This window comes from Gopherus evgoodei, unplaced genomic scaffold (assembly GCF_007399415.2).
Source record: "Gopherus evgoodei ecotype Sinaloan lineage unplaced genomic scaffold, rGopEvg1_v1.p scaffold_32_arrow_ctg1, whole genome shotgun sequence".
Classification (NCBI taxonomy): Eukaryota; Metazoa; Chordata; order Testudines; family Testudinidae; genus Gopherus; species Gopherus evgoodei.
Window position 1 is genome coordinate 3,080,080 of NW_022059994.1, and position 21,174 is coordinate 3,101,253.

The 21,174-nt window shown below is 54.3% G+C and overlaps 2 protein-coding genes across 2 annotated transcripts in view; both read right to left on the bottom strand.

The window, feature by feature from the left end:
- Positions 1–1,217, bottom strand: part of LOC115640732 (zinc finger protein 850-like) — a 35,922-nt gene extending 34,705 nt beyond the window's left edge. Inside the window, exon 1 of the mRNA XM_030543673.1 lies at positions 1,124–1,217. Within this exon, the coding sequence (XP_030399533.1) occupies positions 1,124–1,157 (34 nt within the window). The 5' untranslated portion in view covers positions 1,158–1,217. The remainder of the gene's footprint in view (positions 1–1,123) is intronic.
- Positions 1,218–18,521: 17,304 nt separating this feature from the next.
- Positions 18,522–21,156, bottom strand: LOC115640822 (zinc finger protein 585A-like). The gene is made up of 2 exons (XM_030543844.1): positions 21,140–21,156; positions 18,522–19,879 (listed from the first exon to the last, which is right to left on the bottom strand). The coding sequence occupies exon 2, from the start codon at positions 19,855–19,857 to the stop codon at positions 18,730–18,732; it is 1,128 nt and encodes a 375-aa protein (XP_030399704.1). The 5' UTR covers positions 19,858–19,879; positions 21,140–21,156; the 3' UTR covers positions 18,522–18,729.
- Positions 21,157–21,174: the final 18 nt, after the last annotated feature.

Genomic DNA, 21,174 nt, shown 5'->3' on the forward strand with positions numbered 1-21,174 from the left:
CATCCTAAGTTGCAGCGCTGTAACCCCCTCACCAGCGCTGCAACTCTGTAGCATAGACAAGGCCTAAGTTGCAGCGCTGTAAACTCACCACCAGTGCTGCAACTCTCCAGTGTAGCCATGGCCTGAGTGAGAACATTTGGTCACTTCTTGGAAAAGGAATGTGCAAGTTAAGTGCTCAATCAGGAAGAACTTAACAGACCAAAGAGCTCGGAAGACTCCAATCCACATAAGAAGTCTGCCTGAGAATGTTCAAAGTAGCATGTGGGAAATGGCTGCTGCCTGCAAGTCCTGAGTCATGCATGGGCAGGTGACTTGCCCACGTGATTCCGAATCTCCATTTTGTGACTGGATTCTACACAGGGTGAGGAGGGGGTCTCCACCCACAAGAGAAAGTCTATTTAAGCCCCTGGGAGACCCCTCCATTTTGTCTTCAGCTGGCTAAAGAAGGAGCCTCTTCCCCACCCCCCCAAGCTACTTGAAGGAAACTGGAACAAAGGACAGTAGCTACAGGGGGTGTGAGTGATTGCTGGACCCAGGCTAAAAGGAGATTAGTCTGTAAAAGGGAACATTCTGGAACTGGTCAGGATCTTATCTGTATTTAGTTTGATTAGACATAGATTTGCGCATTTTATTTTATTTTGCTTGGTGACTCACTTTGTTCAGTCTGTTACTACTTGGAACCACTTAAATCCTACTTTCTGTATCTATTAAAATCACTTTTTACTTATTAATTAACTCAGAGTAGGTATTAATGCCTGGGGGAGCAAACAACTATGCATCTCTCTCTGTCAGTGTTATAGAGGGCGAACAATTTATGAGTTTACCCTGCATAAGCTTTATACAGGGTAAAACGGATTTATTTGGGTTTAGACCCCACTGGGAGTTGGGCATCCTAGTGTTAAACACAAGCACACTTCTGTGAGCTGCTTTCAGGTAAACCTGCAGTTTTGGGGCATGTAATTCAGACCTTGCGTCTGTGTTGGAGCAGAAGGGAATGTTGGGCTCAGCAAGACAGGGTGCTGGAGTCCTGAGGTGGTAGGGAAAACAGGAGCAGGGGTAGTCATTGCACATCGGATGGCAGCTCCCAGGAGGGTTTCTGTTATCCAGCCCTTCACACTCTTACCTAGCGAGGTCACCGTCTCGTAGTTCTCCTGCATGACGTCCCTGTAGAGGGCTCTCTGAGTGGGGTCCAGCAGAGCCCCCTGCCCCTGGGTGAAATACACAGCCACCTCCTCGAAGGTCACCGGCATCTGAAACAACAAGATTCCCCCACTCAGCGCCTGCTGCCCCAGTCACAATTATGCCAGTCAAGGGGGAGGAGGGACAGAGAAGCAGAATCCTCCCCCGACCCTGCTCAGAGCAGCCAGGAGGCTTCAGGGAGTGGGTAGAAAGTGAGAGCTCCTTGTCCCCCCCAGCACACGGAGAAGGGCAGTGTCTTTTCGTTTCCCACACACCTGCCAGTCACAGGTAGATAGGAGAAGAGCTCTGAGCCAGGGACAGGAATCCCAACAGCTTCCCTTGGTATTTCATGGCAGCCTCTGGCCAGTGGGGTCAGGCTCCAGCACTGGGAGTCAGTTTTCCCAGCCCTGCCCAGCGGGGTGTTTCCTGGTTCTGAAACTGACCTCCCCCACCACCAAAAGCTCCCTAAATATCCCCTACCTGAGCTGACTCCATCACAGCCATTCCCTGCCCTGTCTCCTGGAAGACTGGACGATCTGGAGCAAAATGTGGATGCGAATCCTCAGCCCGTCAGAGGAGCAGAGAGATTGGGCAGGTTTCATAAGGGGCTGGCGACCATGTCACTCCCCGATTCCCCCCAGGCTCTCTCCCTGCAGACAGACGCGCTGATTCTAGGACTCTGCCATGCTGGGAAGAAACCCAGTTAGTTCATTACCCCCTGGCCAGGACCCTTCCCCCATTAGAACTAACCCCACCAAGTCCTTTCTAAACCTCCCCAGAACAGCATCTCTGAGCCAAATGCTGGAAAAAGAGCAGAATCAAAGGAGTCACTTTAGGGCACTGCCCCACCGTGTATTGTAACCCCTCTAGCTCTCCCCTGTCTCCCTCAGTCGGGCGGTGCTCAGCAGAGTCAGCAACTGGCTTTTCCTCCCTCAGCTCCTCCCCTTCGTCCCAGGAGAGCTGACTGCCCCGGGGGTGCAGGGAATGGAGCCGGGCAAGGCTGGGAGCTGGGGACCTCCCTCCCCACTTCTTGCTCCTGCTGCCCTTCCAGTCTCTCCGCTCTCCCTTTTGTCTTCTTCTCTCGCCCAGGGAGAACGGGCGACTGCCTCATTGCCCTGGGCCTTTGCTCTCATCAGGCAGCTCAGCTACAGACACTGGTAACGGGGGCTGAACCCGGCTGTGTCACTGACGGCAGAGGCTCTGGGGCTCACTGACACAGGGAGCCCCTCCCCTTGTAGGCCAAACTCCCCAGCTGGTCCCTGAAAGGGGCCCTTTGTGCAGAGTCATTTCCCTGCCCAGTTCCAGCCCTTTCCCCAGGTCTCTCCATCACCTGCAGGCTCAGGGGCTGGTATGGTTAGAGAGGTTCCTGGCAGTGGAGAAAGTGCCCTTGGGCTGGTCTCAGAGGGGTGGGATGAAGCAGGAGTGTTCTGAGTGAATACTGTGTGTGTGCATCAGTTTCCCCATGTGTTACTCAAGTATCAAGCCGGTAGGATAAAGGTGTGTGATCATTGCAGAGGCCTCTAGAGGGCAGGTGTGACTACAGAGTGGATGTCAGGGCATAGAGAATGGGCAAAACTCTGCATCCTGGCAAGGGATGGCTGAAGCCAGTTCTCTGCAAGGAGCCAGCCTAAGGTGTTGGGGGAAAAAAATGGGGGGGGGGGGCAACTGACCTGTTTTCCTAGGAAAGACAGAAAGCACGGAGGAGGGGCAGCTGAACGTCACTGAGGAAGTGGGGCTGGAAGCTGGTCAGTCTCCTGGTTTGGGACTCAGTGGGGAGAGTCCAGGGCTCGGGACTCTGGTTTTCCCCCCAGATGGACTTTGCTGAGAGCTCCTGATTTCTCTGCTAACAAGCTCTGTTCTATGCTGTGTTCCCAGCAACCAATAAACCTGTTTTCCAAGCCGGCTGAGAGACACAGCTGACTGCAGAGGTGGGGTGCAGGGCCCCTGTGAGGAGCGGGTCAGGCTTCTCCTTAGGCTGCCCCCAAGGTTCTGCCTGGGGCCGGGCGTCCCCCCTGGGCTTCAAGGATGGGGAGGCTGGGGCCACATGCTCAGCGGGGGTGGGGGGGTTATTGGGGGTTCTCAGGGGCTGGGGTCCTGCCCCTGCACTGGGGGGGGCTACCTCCCCCAGTCCTAGGTTTACCCCCCACCCGTTGTGCCCCTTTTTATCTCCAGCTCCTAATCGCAGGCAGGGGGGCTGAAACAATCCGTACAGTGGGGGGCGCTGAGAGCCATTGAACCAGACTGTAAACCCTGGATAGGATGGAAACCCCTTCAAGCCAGGGGGGTGTGGCAGGGCCCCAGCAGCCTAGAGCCACTGCCTGTGCTGCCCCCACCCCCGGCCCTGATTGTGCCCCTGGACCCCACTCCTTCCCCAGCCCCCAGCTAGGCCTCCCCACCCTGCATTCAGTTTGGCCCGTGTTCACCTCCCCCCCCCCCCCATCTACCTCAGCTGCAGCCTCCGTCCGCACCAGCGCGGCCGGGGCAGGGAAACAAAGCATCAGATAGGGGAGGGGTGGAAGATGGGGGGGTAATGTGATCCTGCCCCCGCCCCGCACCCACGGGGCTGGCGGCAGCTTTCCCGGGCCCCGGGCGGGAATCGCAGCCAGCTCCGCTGGGAGCAGCCTGGGGCCAAAGCTCCCCCTGCAGCCCAGGGGTGCCGGGTCTCTCTCACCTTCCCTCCGAGTGGGGCCCCCGGGGCAGGGGCCGGGCCGGGCTGGGGGCTCTGCCCTGGGAGAGGCTCCTGGGGAGCAGCGGGAAGGGCCCTGCTGGAGATTCCCCTCTCCCGGCTGCAGCCAGGGCTCCGGGCTCCCAGCACCAGCCGCCGGGGCTCGGGGATCTCGCCAGGAGCCTGGGAGCCAGAGTCACCGCAGCGGCTGCGAGTCACTTCCTGCTGCCGGGCCGGAGCCCAGCGCTCGCTGCCCCACAGCCGCCTCCCGGCTGCTCCTGGGTCCTAGCGCTGCAGGGGTCGCGCTGCAGCATCTCTGGCTCCGGCTCCTGTTCCACTCCCAGGCTCTAAGGTCAGAAGGGCCCATCATGAGCATCTAGCCCAGGGGTTGTTAGGACCAAATTTACGGGACCTGAGAGAGCGGCCAGCAACTCTCGCTGGTGGCTGCTCTGACACGTTTTCCTAAAATACTTAATGAACTTTAGACCAGTAAACACACACAGAGGTAAGCGGGGAAATGGTCCCACTATTGAGGGGAGCTTTCCTGACTTAAACACCCCCCGTGGGGAATCGAATAGCAGAAGGATCTGAGTCCTCGCTCCCTCTTCCTTCACCCAGAGCCTACCTGACCCCGAGGACTCCCCTTCCACTCTGCTGTGTGGCAAAGTCCTTATAACCTCAGCTAGGCTGGTCCCAGGCTTCCTGAGGGGCTCGTCACCCAACCTGTTTGTGACCACTCAGGACACGGGCTAGAGTGTCCCCACTCCGGGTACTTTCTCGCTCTGGATGCTTCCCTGACCTCTTCTCTGATCATTGTCTATAGTTCAGGAGAAATGCAATTTACAAAACAGCAAGTAATAAAAAAATCAGGACACAGTCGGAAAGGCAAAAGGAAAGCTCTTAGCCTTACTTTGCAGGGCCGGATTAACTTTTTGTGTGCCCCGTGCCAAACATACTCGTGGGCCCCCTCGGGGCAAGGTGCAGGGGGCGGGATGGTCAGTCTCCAGAGGGAAGGGCGTGTGGGGCGCAACGAGGCACAGCACAGCGAGATCAGCCCTGCTCTGCGCATCCCAGCAGAGGGCGCTGTTTACAAACCAGCACAGTGCCGTGCTGCCAGCCTGCCCCTTCCCCTAGCGAGCGGGCCCCCACCACACTGCCCCCCTGCCCAGAGCCCCACCCTTATGCCCAGTGCCCCCTCGCCCAGAGACCTCCCCCACTGGCCTCCCACCACAACTGCACAGCACCCTGCACAACAGCCCGCTCGTCCAGCGCCCCCACCCATGGACCTCACACCTGCCCACCTCCTTCCTCACAGTTCCACCATCACAGCTGCATATCACCCATAGTCCTAAGGGGATTCTGCAGCAAACATTTAAAAATTCTGCACATAATATTTTAAAATTTTGCAAATTTTGTCAATAAATCAATGTGGAGGCTCCAACATGGCAGTGGGGAGCACAGTAACTACTCACTTAAAGTCATCCCTATTAATGTTGTTTCATTGTTATGTTGCTGATCAATTTGGGAACATACTCCCATTTAAATTGTGCAATGCTCCCTTCTAATGTCGTTTGGCAGCTGCCTGCTTTGTCTACTGCTTGCAGAAAGAACAGCCCATTGGAGCTAGCTGGTGGGGGCTTGGAACCATGGTGGATCGACAACCCCCAATCAGCTCCCCACTGCCCTAAGTTCCCTGTGCAGCAGCTGCCTGCAGTTCAGCTGTGTCCCTGCCCCCAATGCCATATGCTGCTCGTGCCCTCTGCCTTGGAGCTACTCCCTGAGATTCCTGCTTGCTGTGCCGGGGAGGAGGGAAGGAAGAAGGGGGCTAATGTCAGGGTGTCTCCCTCCCCCCTGCTCCTGCACCCTGCTTACCCCATCTTCCATAGAGCAGGGGGGACACACCAGGGCTGCAGTCTCAGCAAGCTGATCTAATTAACAAGGCAGTGTACTTAAGGGAAATGCACATATCTCCCTCCATTACTGCTGCCTTGCAGAGCGAGAGAGTTAACCCTTGAGGGCTCAGCCAATTGCTAGTTCATCATTTAGCAGTGAGGGAAATATTTCACCCTTTGACTCCTCCACCTCAACCAAGCTTCACAATCATCATCACTGTGTACCAGTATTGTTTGTTTAAAACTTATACTCTGTGTGTGTGTGTGTGTATATGTGTGCAAAATACCCCCTTTGTAAGGCATTGCACTGAGAGCTTGAGTGAATGATTAAAGAGAGAATAAATGTGGGATGATGTCTGGTTGGTACCCCTTCTGCAGTCCCTTCCAAACTATTAATTAGAAGAAAATTAGTACTAAAATGTCCACAGCGTAAGTGACTCCTTTGAAAACCACTGCTTCAGAGGAAGCCTTGATAGACTGGGTGCCTGACAAGAGACGACAATGAAAGAGAGAAATCCTCATCTAGATCGGTGGCTATCCCCGCTTTGCTAGCCAATCAGAATAATGCGTGGGGCCAGCATAAATACGGAAGGTTTACGCTTGGGGAACTGAGGCTCACTAGGGAGACGTGAATTAGATAACCTTATACTGCTTCTGTAATTCTTTTCTCAAATAAACTGTTGTGCATAGAGTCTACTGAATCTGACTTGTTGGTTGGTACCGGGAAGCATTCTGCCCAGCTGTGAGCCATTAAAGAGCCATTTCAACATTTGGTAGCAGAGGATGGTTACCGTGCCAGTGAATAAGTTAACTGTTTCTCAACTGGTTGGATAAGCTAAAATATTGTCTTAGGATATTAGACTCAGTGGCCAGGGAACCAAGGATTGGATCAGATTGGTTATAGATTATTGGGAGAGAGGGAAATAGACAGGCATGCAGGGTTGTATTATCCCTGTTATCTTCAAGTCTATGATGTTCTGCAAGTGCGAGCAAGTTGGGTTTACTCCGGAGGCCAAGGGAGATGCCCTGAACCCTCTGGGTATGCTTAATAAGTATTTGTTAAGACAGGTGTTTGAAAGCTTGGGGTCTGATCCATGTGTGACTTCTACAGTCTCTACACTGCATAAGAAAGTTTTGGACAACTTCTTGTTGGGGAATCAACAGGGCTATTTTCCCAAGAAAGTCCAAACGGCAGCATCAGTCATCTGTGCTATGTCTCAGGCTGTAAATAAGCTCACAGAAAAGCACGATGCTTGTGAATAGCAAAAGGAAAATTTGGAACAGGAATTGGAAACACTAAAATTGCAACATGAAAACAGGAAACAAACTGTGGATAGATGGATGGAGGCGGGGGTCCCAGGGCGTGGTCAGGGAGCAGTGGGGGTTGGATGGGGCAGAGGTCACCGGGGACTGTCAGGGGGCAGGAGGAGTGAATAGGAGGTGGGAGATCCGGGGTATGTGGGGGGGGATGGGAATCAGGGGCAGGGAGCAGGGCGGGATTGGATAGGGGGTGAGGGCCAGGCCATGCCTAGGTGGGGAGGTACAGCCTACCCCAGCTTTCCCTACCTTTCCTTCCATACAATTTTGGCACCTGATGTGGTCCTAAGGCCAAAAAGTTTGCCCGCTCTGCTAGAGAGCCTCCTACCTCTCACTCTGGCCCACGGGTTATTGAATTATTTAGCCAAAGTGCAGCAGCATGATCAGAAGAGATTGAGGGGGATCCTCACATCAGAATATCTGAGACCACGTGGTTAGGGCAGTCACCTGAGATGTGGCAAGTCTCTATTCAAACCCTTCCTCCCCATCAGGCAGAGCAGAGAGTAGAGTAGAACCTGAGTCTCCCATATGCCAGGTGAGTGCCATAACCACTGAACTCAGTGTTATAAAGGAGCCTCTGCCAACACCTCCTCTGGGTTTTGCCTGAACCCTGATCCAATAGGGGTGCTCAGCACACTCGGCTACAGGATTGGGCCCATCAGGCATGATAGGTTTTCCACTGCCACCTCCTTGGAGGATCCTTCTGGGGTTTAGGTGTGAGGCAGGTGTCTGGATGCCCAGAATAAGGCAGCAGCAGTGCCCAGGCCCAGAAGCAGAAATTTAGGAACCTTGGGAAATTTTACCATCAAAATGTTGGTGCTGAGTGAGTTTAGGCCCCTGCAGAGTTAGGGGCAGATGTTTTCTGGATTTCAGTGGCACCTAATTCTGGGAGTCGGTGCTCGAAACCTGGGCTTTAGGCATCTACGTCCCATTGGGGAATCTAGCTCATCACCGCTTCATGCCTCAGTTTCCCACCTGTGAAATAAGGATAACATCACTTATCTTCACTGTAAAATGCTTGAACTCTGCAGATGACAAGTGCTATGTAAGCGCTAGGGGAGATGAGGGTGATGAAGTGGCCCATGAGTCTCCACATGTCCGTGACCTGCCATCACAGGGAAAGACAGAAGCTTAGAGGCAGGAAATTGCTTCTCATTTTGACTCTCTGGGCTGGTGTATCCAGGACCAAAGCAATTCCTGCTGGCTCAGCTGGGGGAACTGGACAGAGAGATTGGGAAGAAATTAAGTGAAAATGCCACCAACTTTTCCATGCCAATAGCTTGCCTCAACAAGCTGATCAGTGAGCTGGAGGGGCAGGGCCAGCAGCCAGCAAGTGAATTTCTGCAGGTGAGACTGTTCCAGCCACCCAGATCCCTGCACAGAGACAGGACAGCACCTGAATCCTGGGCACTGGAGTCCAGCACACAGAGATGGCAGCGTAACTCGGTGTGTGCATGGCAGAGATGGGAATTATAACTCTTCTTTGCAGAGTTACAGATGTGCAGATGTTAGAGATGAAAAGCCCCATTCACTCAGAGAAGCCATGGCTTTGGGGCCAGGGCAGGGTCTCTATTTCTGGTGTTTGCACCATCCCTTCTGATTCTTGTTGATGCCTGGCAGTTACCATTTCACTGCTTTGCTTGTTTTCCCTAATGATTTCCATGCAGCCTTTACTGTCCCTGAATAGTCTTGTTTCTTTGGCCGCCTCCTCCTTTCCATTCCCAGGACAGGCTGGTTTATCCTCAGACCTCGGGGCAACCCCCTAAGGATCCACTGTCTGATTCTCACTCCTGCTCTCAGCTCAGCATTGTCCGTGCAGTCATAGGCTACCACAGGCCTTGAGTTCAGTGGGCCGGACCCAGCCAGCCATTTTTATGCAGAACTCCCCAGTATGCTGAGAGCTGCATTGATAACACCTGTATCCAGGAGCTCTGCTGTGCTGGGGCCTTTCACAGGTTGGATTCCGCAATTGCCAGCAGGTGGTTTGCTGAAATCTCATCCCCTGGTGCTGCTGTAAACTCTGATCCCTTCCCTCATTCTGCATTTGCTGGAAGGAGGATCTTACTTACCATTCACAGAGCAATCACCCTGTATCCCAGAGAACGACAGCCCCACCCCACTGTGTGAGATACTGGTCTGAGCGCTCTTTTCCCTTCTAGGACATCAGAGACACCTCGCCCAGACATGTGGCTCCTTCTCACTCCCCCTCACACTTCTTGAGACTGGGCAGGGCTTAGACACCAGGTGAAAGCCACGTCTCCCCTCAGCATAGTGTGGATAGGAACCACATTTCCGCTACTTTCACTTCGTTCAAGTTAACCTTGAGGTTCTCACCCTGTGAACAAAATGGTGGATTTACCTCTCCTGTAGGAAAGATTAGGAACTTGTTACATCCCTGGGGGATTGGCTGCCTGTAGACACTAGGGATGTAATATGGGCCTTTCACTGCAACGTTTCTGCTTACCATAGGCACTGACTTGGATTTGTCCCTGGGGGTGCTCCACCCCCGCTTTGCCCTGTTATTTCTGTGGGGGTTTGAGCTCCGGGCCATCCATGGGGTCAGCACCTCTGCTGCTTCCAATCATGGGACCGAGCAGTGATCAGGTATAAACAGTGACTTACAATGAGACTTAGCCACGTCCTGCTGTTAACGGGCAGGTCGGTAAGGCCTAAATTGACAGCAGTGGCCTAATTTTGGGGGTGTCGGTTTATCTCCTCGAAATACAGGAGTTCAAGGCACATGTTCTACCTGCATTTGAAACTGCAGCCGGAGTCAGTGGATGCTGTGGGTGCCCAGCCCCTTGGAGAACCAGCCCCTAAGCACTTAAGTCAGTACCCAAATTTGGACCCTAAATCAAAAGACAGTCTTGACCTTTGGACCCAGCCCATCATTGTCCTCTGACTCCTGGGCCGGCCAGCACAGCTGTTTGTGCCTCCTCCCCAGCAGCTGCAGGCACGGTTAGTGCTCCTGGGAGGGGCGGGAGGGAGTGGGGTTGGGGCAGGGACAGGCTGGAAGAGGAAGGGGCGGAAAGGGATAGAGGAGTGTGGCCAGGGTGAAGCTGCATCTCTTGTCCTCTGCACCCTGGCAACGCCTCTGAAGTTAATCAGCAAGCTGCTGCCAGGGAGTTCCCTCTATCCTGAGCCCTGTTGTGTGTCCTCCTTGCTCTATAGGGATGGGGTAAGTGGGGGGAAGGAACAGGGGGACACTGTGACATTAGCCCCCCTCTCTTCCTTCCCTTCCACCAACACAGCAAGCAGGAGTCTTGGGGAGCAGCTCCAAGGCAGAGGGCACGAGCAGCACATGGCAGTGGGGGAGGGACAGCTGAATGCCCCAGCAATTGATAGCCTGCTGGGCAGCTGATGCACAGGGAACTTATGGGAGCTGATGAGGGGCTGCCAGTCCACCCTGCTTCCAAGCCCCCACAAGCTAGTTGCAAAAGGCTGCTCTTCCTGCAAGCAGTGGACAAAGCAGCCGGCTGCCAAACCGTTAGAAGGGAGCATTGCACAACTTCAAACAAGCATTTTCGCTAACTGATCAGCAACGGAACAACGCAACATTAACTGGGACAACTTTAAGTGAGGAGTTACTGTATTTGCCTTCTGGTTTCTCCAATCTTTCAAATGCGATCTGAGCGCAGCCTAAAGTTTTTCTCTGCAACCAAGAAAGCCAGAAACTTCCTTTGATTAGAAAAGGAAATCCAAGAGTCTCACCTCATCACATGGTTCCAGGAGCTGAGGCTTTCACAAACACATCAAATACAGTGAGACTCCTTATAAAATCATGAGTGTTGGAAACACCGCAGCTTCTTTACATTGAGCCAGAGCTGCCTTAGTGTACATGAGAATCAGGCCTTTGAAACATTGATATCAGCTTAACCTAGGTTTTGTCTTGTGAATTTCCTGTCACTGGACTTGGAAGGATTAGACGTTTAGTGGTTTTTCTGTCTGTAAATGTTGATTTCACTGTGCACACAAACCAGTAAAAAAATTTACTTTGCATATTTTGACATGTGATGTGGAGAATCTCTGTTTAATGAAGCTTTAACTTTTTGAATCTGTCTATACTGTCATTAAATAGTTTTTGTCTGACTCCAATATTGTCTGATCCTGCCCTAAATCTCCCACCACTGTGAACATTTAAATTGACAACAACTGGAATGAGATGCTTAAAACCCAGATTTTTGTGCAACGGTGAAAGTTTAAATCAATAAATATGACATTGCTTAAAAATAAACATCTGTCAAAAGTTTATATTGCAAATGAATTCTACCAAGCCTGACTATCCCGCCTTAGACACACAGCTCCTCCTCCTGCAGGCTCATCCTCACAGGGGGATGCCTCTGATTGAAGGACCAGAGCCCTAGTGGTACATTTTTCACTGAATGCTCCAGAGGGAGCCATGGCCGCAGAGAACCCGCTGGAAAGTCCCCAGGAGGAAGGTCCACATCCCATTTGCCTGCAATATTTCACAGAAGCTGTCACTCTGCAGTGCAGGCAGGTCAGCCAGTGCTGGGAGGGATCCGATACAGCCGTGTAGCGAGGCGGTGTGGCTCCTCTCCCCTCAAGGAGGGTCGAGCCCCGTCAGTCGTCCACGCGGTAGGGCCACTGAGCAGAAGTCCCGCCCCTCAGAGGGTCAGGCGGCGACCCGGAAGAATAAAAGCCCGGCCCCAGCCTTCAGTTGCAGGTCTGCCACCGGCAGGAGCAGACGTGTCTGCCGACGCCCACAACGGGGACACTGCCCAAGCCAGAGGCCGAGATCAGGAGCTGCCAGAGCTTCCTCGCCCCTACTATGACCAGGAGCAGCGAGAGAATTCTCGAGGCCGCTACCACCAGGAGCTGCCACAGCTGCTTCGCCCCTACTACGGCCCCGAGGAGCCCCCAGACCAGGCTTGGCCTGCATTCCCCGAAACATTACCGGACCTGCCGCCCAGCCCGGATTGGGAGGAGCCGATGGTCCTGGACATCCCTGGAACGGATGCCCCGGACCAGGTAGGAGTCGAGGGGGAGCTAGGAAGTAGCCCGGGGGCACCTGACTCCAGTCAGGCTGCAGAGCTAACCTTGCCAATGTCAGTGTGTTTCGGTCAGGATCCCCACTGACCACCGGTTGCGGTGACGGCCGCTACCAGGGCCCCGGGCTGGAATGCAGAGGAGTGGGTGGGCCTGTGTTCCCCCTGCCACCCGTATCGGGGTGGCAGACTCCCCCTCTCCCTGGCCTAAGGCAAGAGCTGATTGTACTGAGTTTGGTGCCCCGCCCGAACCAAGGGCTGGGCACCCTTTGACTTTGCCACTGCTCTGCCCTGCCCCAAAGGGCCAGAGCTGCTAGTTACTGTTTGATGCCCCGCCCGAACCAAGGGATGGACCCCTTTTGACTTTGCCACTGCTCTGCCCTGCCCCAAAGGGCCAGAGCTGCTGTAACTGTGTTTGATGCCCTGCCCGAACCAAGGGCTGCGCCCCCTTTGACTTTGCCACTGCTCTGACTTGCCGAAAAGGCCTGAGCTGATTGTAATTGCAGGGACGACAGCGAGGCCAGTGTGGCTCCCCTCACCCTCAGGGAGAGTCGAGCCCCGGCGGAACCCGTCTACAACTGGTACCTGACCAGGGACCTTCTGAACCCCTTGCCCCTGTGAGAAGGGGCTGGTAGAAGGACGCTAGTGCAGCCGGTGACCCCAAGACCTGGAACTTGGATGTCGAACGGCTGGTCCAGCTGCTGGCGGAGAGCCAGGAATGGCAGCAGGCAGCGCAACTGCTGCAACAGCAACAGCAGCAGGCCGCCCATCTCTAGCAGCCGCAACAGCGAGATGCCGCCCACCTCCAGCAGCGACAGCAACATGCCGCTCAGTTGGAGCACCAGCAGCAACTCATCCAGCAACTCAGGGCCCAGCTACGGAATATTCTCAGGCCCGTCGCCCGAATCCCCGAAGAGGCCATGGGGGAAGACCCTGTGGGTCTCCGGCCGCTGGCGCCGCTGCGCCTGACCAAGATGGGCCCGGGGGATGACCCTGAGGCCTTCTTGGTCACCTTTGAGCGCGTGGCCCTGGTCGCAGGATGGGTCCGAGCCCAATGGGCCACCCTTGTGGCCCCGTACTTAACCGGGCCCGCCCAGCTGGCCTACCGCGGGTTGGCCATGGAAGACGCCAAGGACTATGATTAGGTGAAGGCGGCGGTCCTCGACGCCTTGGATGTCAGCCCCAAAACTTTCCGACAACGGTTCTGGGGCCAGACCTACCCGACCGGTGCCCATCCCCGCTTAATTGTACAAGGCCTGAAAGAGGCCTGCCGCCGCTGGCGGCAGCCAGAAACCCGTACGGCGGAGGAAGTCACCGAGCAGGTGGTCCTAGAACAATTTGTACACATCCTGCTGGCTCGAGGAAGGGCCCGGGTACTCCGCCACTGGCCTGCCACCCTGGGGGCACCAGTCTCCCTGATGGAGGATTTCCTTGCTGCGGAAGCTCCCGTGGGGCAGGCCTTCCGGCCACCCGCCCCAGGGCCCGACCAAAATCGCGGAGGCAGGAGAGGATCCGGCCCGCCTGGGCAGCGGCGGCCGAGCCATGGACCAGCCCCCGGACCGGCCCTGCGGATCCACCGCTCGGAGCCTGGCCCGCACGCGGGTTCGGGGACCTCCCCTACGGGTCTCTCGGAGCCCCACAGAAGCCCCCGAAGTCCTCGGGCCACCGGTCCCTGGCGCGGATACTCGGAAATAGGACCTTGCTTTAGATGTGGGAGGTCTGGCCATTTACAGAGGGACTGTCCTGAGATGGAGTGCGACTTTGGGCAGGTCTACGCTGGAGAAGGCCGGGCCCGGCGACCCCAGCCCCCCAAGCTCACGGTCCCAGTACTCGTGGGGGACCAAGCCACAACGGCCATGGTCGATTCAGGCTGTGGTCAAACGTTGGTCCGTCAGGCCCTGGGGCCCCCGATCGATCCCGGTCTGGGGCCCATTCACCTGCAATGCATCCATGGAGATGTTCGGCCCTACCCCGATGCTCAGGCCTGGTTGACTGTCAACGGCCTCACTCGGTCGCTGATCGTCGGCGTGGCCCCTCGACTGGCCTACCATGTCATCTTGGGACGCGACTGGCCCGCCTTTGACGGGCTCCTTCGGTCTATACCGGCCGAGTCCCCGGAACCCCCGGTAGAAACTGAGACGGACACCGAGGAAGCTGGACTAGAAACCCCAGAGGCCGAGGGGTCAATTGAAGGAGCTCCCCCTGCGCCCCGCTTTGACACGGACTTCTGCCGGGACCAGCGGGCTGACCCCACTCTCCAACGGGCCTATGAGCAGCTTGTGGCAATTGATGGGTCCGTTATCGACCCCGGTCGGGCTACGCAGTGGCCCCACTTTGAGCTCCGCCAGGACCGGCTTTATCAGGTGGAGCGGGACCCCCGCACACAAGAACCGTGGATGCAACTCCTCGTGCCCCGATGCCATCGGCGGGCCGTAATGAGCTTGGGCCGTGATATACCCGCCACGGGCCACCTGGGATATGAGAAGACCCTGGCCCGAATTCGGGCTCGGTTCTACTGGCCGGGGCTTGACGGAGAGGTAAAGCAATACTGCAACTCCTGCCTGGAGTGTCAGTTGGCCGTCCCAGCCCGGACACCCAAGGCACCCTCGGTCCCCATGCCACTAATTGACACTCCGTTTGAGCCCGTCGCTATGGACTTGGTAGGTCCGCTTCCCCAGAGTGCAGCAGGTTTTCAATACGTCCTGGTCCTGGTCAACTATGCCACCCGGTTTCCGGAGGCCATCCCCATGCGGAGCATCACGGCCCGGACCATCGCGGGCGAACTAGTGAAGGTATTTGCCCGCGTGGGATTGCCTAAGGAGATCCTAATGGACCACGGGACTAATTTTACATCCAGGTTGCTAAACCAAGTCTGCCGACTCCTGGGGGTAAAACAACTGCGGACCTCCGTCTACCACCCCCAAACCGACGGATTGGTAGAGCAGTTCAATCGTACCCTCAAGGACATGCTGAGAAGTTTCCCGCCAGACTAACTACGCCATTGGGACCAACTCCTCCCGCCGCTGCTCCTCGCTGTCCGGGAGGTATCCCAGGCATCGACCAAATTCTCCCCCTTTGAGCTCCTGTAAGGGCGGAGGCCTCGGGGCCTCCTGGCCCTGATGAAGGAGACGTGGGAGCAGTCGGCCTCCCTGACCCAGGGCTCCTCCAGTACGTCCTCCGGCTATGAGAGCCCTAACTCAGGCGGGGACCCTAGCGCCGGAGAACCTAAAGGCAGCCCAGGAGAGGCAGGAGCGAAGCTATAACCAAAGCGCGCGCACGCGGGAATTTGGCCCCAGAGACCGAATTCTGTTGCTCCTGCCCTCCAGTGAGTCGAAATTGTTGGCCTGGTGGCAAGGCCCCTACGAGGTACTCCGGAGAGTGGGGCCCGTCAACTACGAGATTTGTCAACCAGGTCGCCGGAAGGAGAAGCACTTATACCACATCAATCTGCTGAAACCGTGGCATGACCGAGAGGGCCTGCTAATCACCCCATGCCCGCCGGAGTTAGAACTAGGTCCGGAAGTAGCCCAGACAGAGGAGGTGACGGAACCCGCGCTGAGGAGCGCCCTGACGGGCGAGCAATGTCAGCAGGCCAAGTGTCTCCTGCGGGCCTTCCGACGGACCTTCACGGCACTATTGGGCTGCACGACCGCCACTTGTCACAGGATCCAAACTGAACCAGGGAAGGTCGTGTGGGAGACCACCCAGCCGATACCGTACCGAATGCGCCAGGCAGTGAAGAAGAGGTTCAGGCCATGCTGGCCCTGGGTGACATTGAACCGTCCTAGAGCGAGTGGCGCAGCCCGGTGGTCCTGGTACCCAAGCCTGACGGCTCCCGGCGCTTCTGCACAGACTTTCGGAAAGTTAACGACATATCCCGTTTCGATGCCTACCCGATGCTCCGGGTCAACGAGCTGCTCAGCTGCCTCAGGGAGACCCGGTATATCACCACGCTGGACCTCAGCAAGGGGTACTGGCAAATCCTGCTTGAGGAGACGACCAAAGAAAAGACCACCTTTGCCACTCCGTCCGGACTGTACCAGTTCACCAGGATGCCTTTCGGGCTCCATGGGGCCCCCGCGACCTTTCAGCGGCTCATGGATCATCTCTTGCGACCGCACCTGGAGTATGCAGCCGCTTACCTGGATGACGTTGTGATCTACAGCCGCTGCTGGGACGACCACCTGACCCAGGTCGTGGCGGTCCTCCGAACCCTTCGACAGGAGGGGTTGACAGCGAACCCGAAGAAGTGCCGGATAGCCTGGGAAGAGACCACTTACCTCGGTTATACTGTCGGGCAGGGGCAGGTGAAGCCCCTCGTGGGGAAAGTACAGACCCTAGCGGAGTGCCCCACCCCAACAACAAAGCGACAGGTACGGCGCTTCCTGGGGCTCGTGGGGTATTATCGGTGGTTTATTCCCCATTTCGCGTCCACTGCAGCCCCCCCGACCGAGCTACTAAAGAAGAACAGCCCTCGAACGGTGCAATGGAACCCCGAGTGTGAGGCAGCCTTCAGAACGCTCTGCAGCTGCTTGTGCCGAGAACTGGTGCTGTACAGCCCCGACTTTGACAAGCCCTTCATCCTCCAGACGGATGCGTCTGATAGTCGGCTTAGCGGCCGTCTTGTCCCAAGAGGGGGACGGAGGTGATCACCCCGTATTTTATATCAGTCGGAAACTGTTCCCCCGAGAGCGGAATTATACAACGGTTGAAAAGGAGGCCCTCGCGGTCAAGTGGGCCTGCGAGGCCCTTCGATTCTTCCTCTTGGGCGGCCCGTTCACCCTCGTTACGGACCACGCCCCCCTTCAATGGCTTATGAGGATGAAAGACAACAATGCCCGCATCATGAGCTGGTATTTGGCCTTGCAGCCCTATGCGTTCACCATCCAGCATAGGCCGGGCAAGGACCATGCCAATGCGGATTTCCTGTCCCGCCTCGAGGAGATGGGACAGCCCGGGCCCGACAGACGGGGGCCGGACTTGAGCGGGGGTGTGTGTAGCGAGGCGGTGTGGCTCCCCTCCCCCTCAGGGAGGGTCGAGCCCCGTCAGTCGTCCACGGGGGCAGCGCCGCTGAGCGGAAGTCCCGCCCCTCAGAGGGTCAGGCGGCGACCCGGAAGAATAAAAGCCGGGCCCCAGCCTTCAGTTGCAGGTCTGCGACCGGCAGGAGCAGACGTGTCGGCCGACGCCCGTAACGGGGACACTGCCCAAGCCAAAGGCCGAGACCAGGAGCTGCCAGAGCTGCCTCGCCCATACTACGACCAGGAGCCGCCGGAGCATTCTCAAGGCCGCTATGACCAGGAGCTGCCAGAGCTGCCTCGCCCCTACTATGACGAGGAACCGCCAGAGCTGCCTCACCCCTACTACGGCCCCGAGGAGCCCCCAGACCAGGCTTGGCCCACATTCCCCGAAACATTGCCGGACCTGCCACCCAGCCCGGATTGGGAGGAGCCGATGGTCCTGGACATCCCTGGAACAGAGGCCCCGGACCAGGCAGGAGTAGTGGGGGAGCTAGGAAGTAGCCCGGGGGCACCTGACTCCAGTCAGGCTGCAGAGCTAACCTTGCCAATGTCAGTGTGTTTCGGTCAGGATCTCCACTGACCACCGGTTGCGGTGACGGCCACTACCAGGGTCCCGGGCTGGAATGCAGAGGCTGAGCTGTCAGGCAGCAAAAGCAGCAGGAGGGAACGGAGTGTGTGGGGAACATGAGGAGGCCCTGAAACTTCTGTGAAGAGGAGCAAACTTCCATCTGTTTGGCTTGCCATCTGTCCCGGGCTCAGAGAGCTCACACGGTGGTTCCCACAGAGGAGGCTGCCCAGGAGTACAAGGTAGGGAATTGCTGTCAAGTTTAATGGGTAATAACTTTGGATTTTAATTACAGGCTAATTTCACTGAAAGTTCCCTGACACAGGCATGACTCATCATTCAGCTCTGTAAACCCTTCATGGTATGGGAGATACTGTAACAAAATAACTGATTTGACAGAGTGGCAACAGAGGCAAGTCTTTAACCATACCTGATGTGGGAAAATGTCCTCTGAGATTCTGATGGGGATTCCTGAAAATCGTCATCATATAAAGAATTCTACCAATCCCAAAGGATCAGACACATCACCCACCAAGTTAATGATACTTCATGTCTTCCCCAAATACCCGCTTACAGCCAATTCTTGTTAACGAACCTTCGATTTATTAAAAGAAGAAAAGACAGTATTGGCTCAAAGGTCATTAGACATAGAAACGTGAACAGAGACCTTAGGTCAGTTTCACCACAGAGATGGTGCGTTAGAATTGAAAAGAGTCCTTTTCAGAATCCTTCGTCACATTCTAGTCCAATGTCCAAATGTTCAATATCAGGGCAGTGCAGAGGGGACTGGAGATCTCAGTCTTACGACTCAAATGCCCCCTGAATAAAGCTTAAGAAGATCGGAGATTAAACTCTTGAGGCCTGATCCTTTTGAGACACATTTTTGCAGCCTCTCGACAGCAGGCAGCCCTTGGGTGAACAATAGCTTTTGAAAGTAACCTTCTATTTCACAAACACCACAGGTAATAAAACTATACAGATTAACATAAGGTAATTATCCATAAGGCCATTCATAGACAGTTTACCACAAACTTTAAAGAGAGAGATATATACAATGACATTATTACACCCAAGTTTAATCTAAGTGTTATTTCCCTCTTGTATGGATTGCTTGATGTTTAACTAAGCCGGACCTCCGTGTGAAACTTTTTCCACAGTCTAAGCACTTATGGGGTCTCTCTCCAGTGTGGACTACCTGATGTACAACAAGGTGTGACCTCTGTCTGAAACTTTTTCCGCAGTCTAAGCACTTGTGGGGTCTCTCTCCTGTGTGGATTGCCTGATGTGTCATAAGATTTGATTTTTGTGTGAAACTTTTCCCACAGTCTAAGCACTTGTGCGGTTTCTCTCCAGTGTGGATTGCCTGATGTGTCATAAGATATGATCTTTGTGTGAAACTTTTCCCACAGTCCAAACATTTATAGGATTTCTCTCCTGTGTGGATTATCTGATGTTTAACAAGGGTTGACCTCCATATGAAACTTTTCCCACAGTCTAAGCACTTATGGGGTCTCTCTCCGGTGTGGACTGCTTGATGTTTAACAAGGTCTGACCTCCGTATGAAACTTTTCCCACAGTCTATGCACTTATGAGGTCTCTCTCCAGTGTGGACTGCCTGATGATTAAGTAGGATCGACCTCTGTATGAAACCTTTCCCACAGTCTAAGCACTTATGGGGTCTCTCTCCGGTGTGGACTGCTTGATGTTTAACAAGGTCTGACCTCTGTATGAAACTTTTCCCACAGATTAGGCACTTATAAGGTCTCTCTCCAGTGTGGATTGCCTGATGTGCCATAAGACTTGATCTTTGTGTGAAACTTTTCCCACAGTCCAAACATTTATGGGATTTCTCTCCTGTGTGGATTATCTGATGTTTAACAAGGGTTGACTTACATATGAAACTTTTCCCACAGTCTAAGCACTTATGAGATCTCTCTCCAGTGTGGACTGTTTGATGTCTAACAAGGTCTGACCTCCGTATGAAACTTTTCCCGCAGTCTAGGCATTTATGAGGTCTCTCTCCAGTGTGGATTGCCTGATGATTAAGTAGGGTTGACCTCCGTATGAAACTTTTTCCACACTCTAAGCATTTGTGGGTTCTCTCTCTTGTGTGGATTGCCTGATGTGCCATAAGATTTGATCTCTGTGTGAAACTTTTCCTACAGATTAAGCACTTATGAGGTCTTTCTCCAGTATGGGTTGCCTGATGTGCCATAAGATTTGATTTTTGTGTGAAACTTTTCCCACAGTGCAAACATTTATGGGATTTCTCTCCTGTGTGGATTATCTGATGTTTAACAAGGGTTGACCTCTGTATGAAACTTTTTCCACAGTCTGAGCATTTATGGGGTCTCTCTCCGGTGTGGACTTCATGATGTATAAGAAGGGCTGACCGCCGTATGAAACATTTCCCACAGATTAAGCACTTATGGGGTCTCTCTCCTGTGTGGATTGCCTGATGTACAACAAGGTGTGACCTCTGTATGAAACTTTTTCCACAGTCAAAGCACTTGTGGGGTATTTCTCTTGTGTGGATTGCCTGATGTGTCATAAGATTTGATCTTCGTGTAAAACTTTTCCCACAGTCCAAACATTTATGGGATTTCTCTCCTGTGTGGACTGCCTGATCATCAAGTAGGGTTGACGTCCATATGAAACTTCTCCCCCAGTCTAAGCACTTGGCAGGTCTCTCTCCAGTGTGTATTGCCTGATGATTAAGTAGGGTTGACCTCTGAAGGAAACTTTTTCCACAGTTTAAGCACTTATGGGGTCTCTCTCCGGTGTGGACTGCGTGATGTTTAACAAGATCTGACCTCCGTATGAAACTTTTTCCACAGATTAAGCATTTATGGGGTCTCTTGCCAGTGTGGATTGCCTGATGTGCCAAAAGATATGATCTTTGTGTGAAACTTTTCCCACAGTCCAAACATTTATGGGATTTCTTTCCTGTGTGGATTGCCTGATGATCATGTAGGGATGACTTCCGTATGAAACTTTTTCCACAGATTAAGCATTTATGGCGTCTCTTGCCAGTGTGGATTGCCTGATGTGCCGTAAGATTTGATCTTTGTGTGAAACTTTTCCCACAGTCCGAACATTTATGGGATTTCTCTCCTGTGTGGATTGCCTGATGATCAAGTAGGGTTGACCTCCGTATGAAACTTTTTCCACAGTCCAAGCACTTATGGGGTCTTTCTCCTGTGTGGATTCTCTGATGTGAAACAAGGGCGGACCTCAGTATGAAACTTCTTCCACAGATTAAGCACTTATGGAGTCTCTCTCCAGTGTGGATTGCCTGATGTGCAGCAAGGTGTGACTTCTGTATGAAACTTTTTCCACAGTCTAAGCACTTATGGGGTCTCTCTCCAGTGTGGACTGCTTGATGTACAAGAAGGGCTGACCTCCGTATGAAATTTTTCCCACAGATTAAGCACTTATGGGGTCTCTCTCCAGTGTGGATCACCTGATGTGTAACAAGGTGTGACTTCTGTATGAAACTTTTTCCACACTCTAAGCACTTATGGGGTCTTCC

Coding starts and splice junctions, on each gene's coding strand:
- LOC115640822 (XM_030543844.1), bottom strand. CDS start 19,857: ATGGCACATCAGGCAACCCATACTGGAGAAAGACCTCATAAGTGCTTA.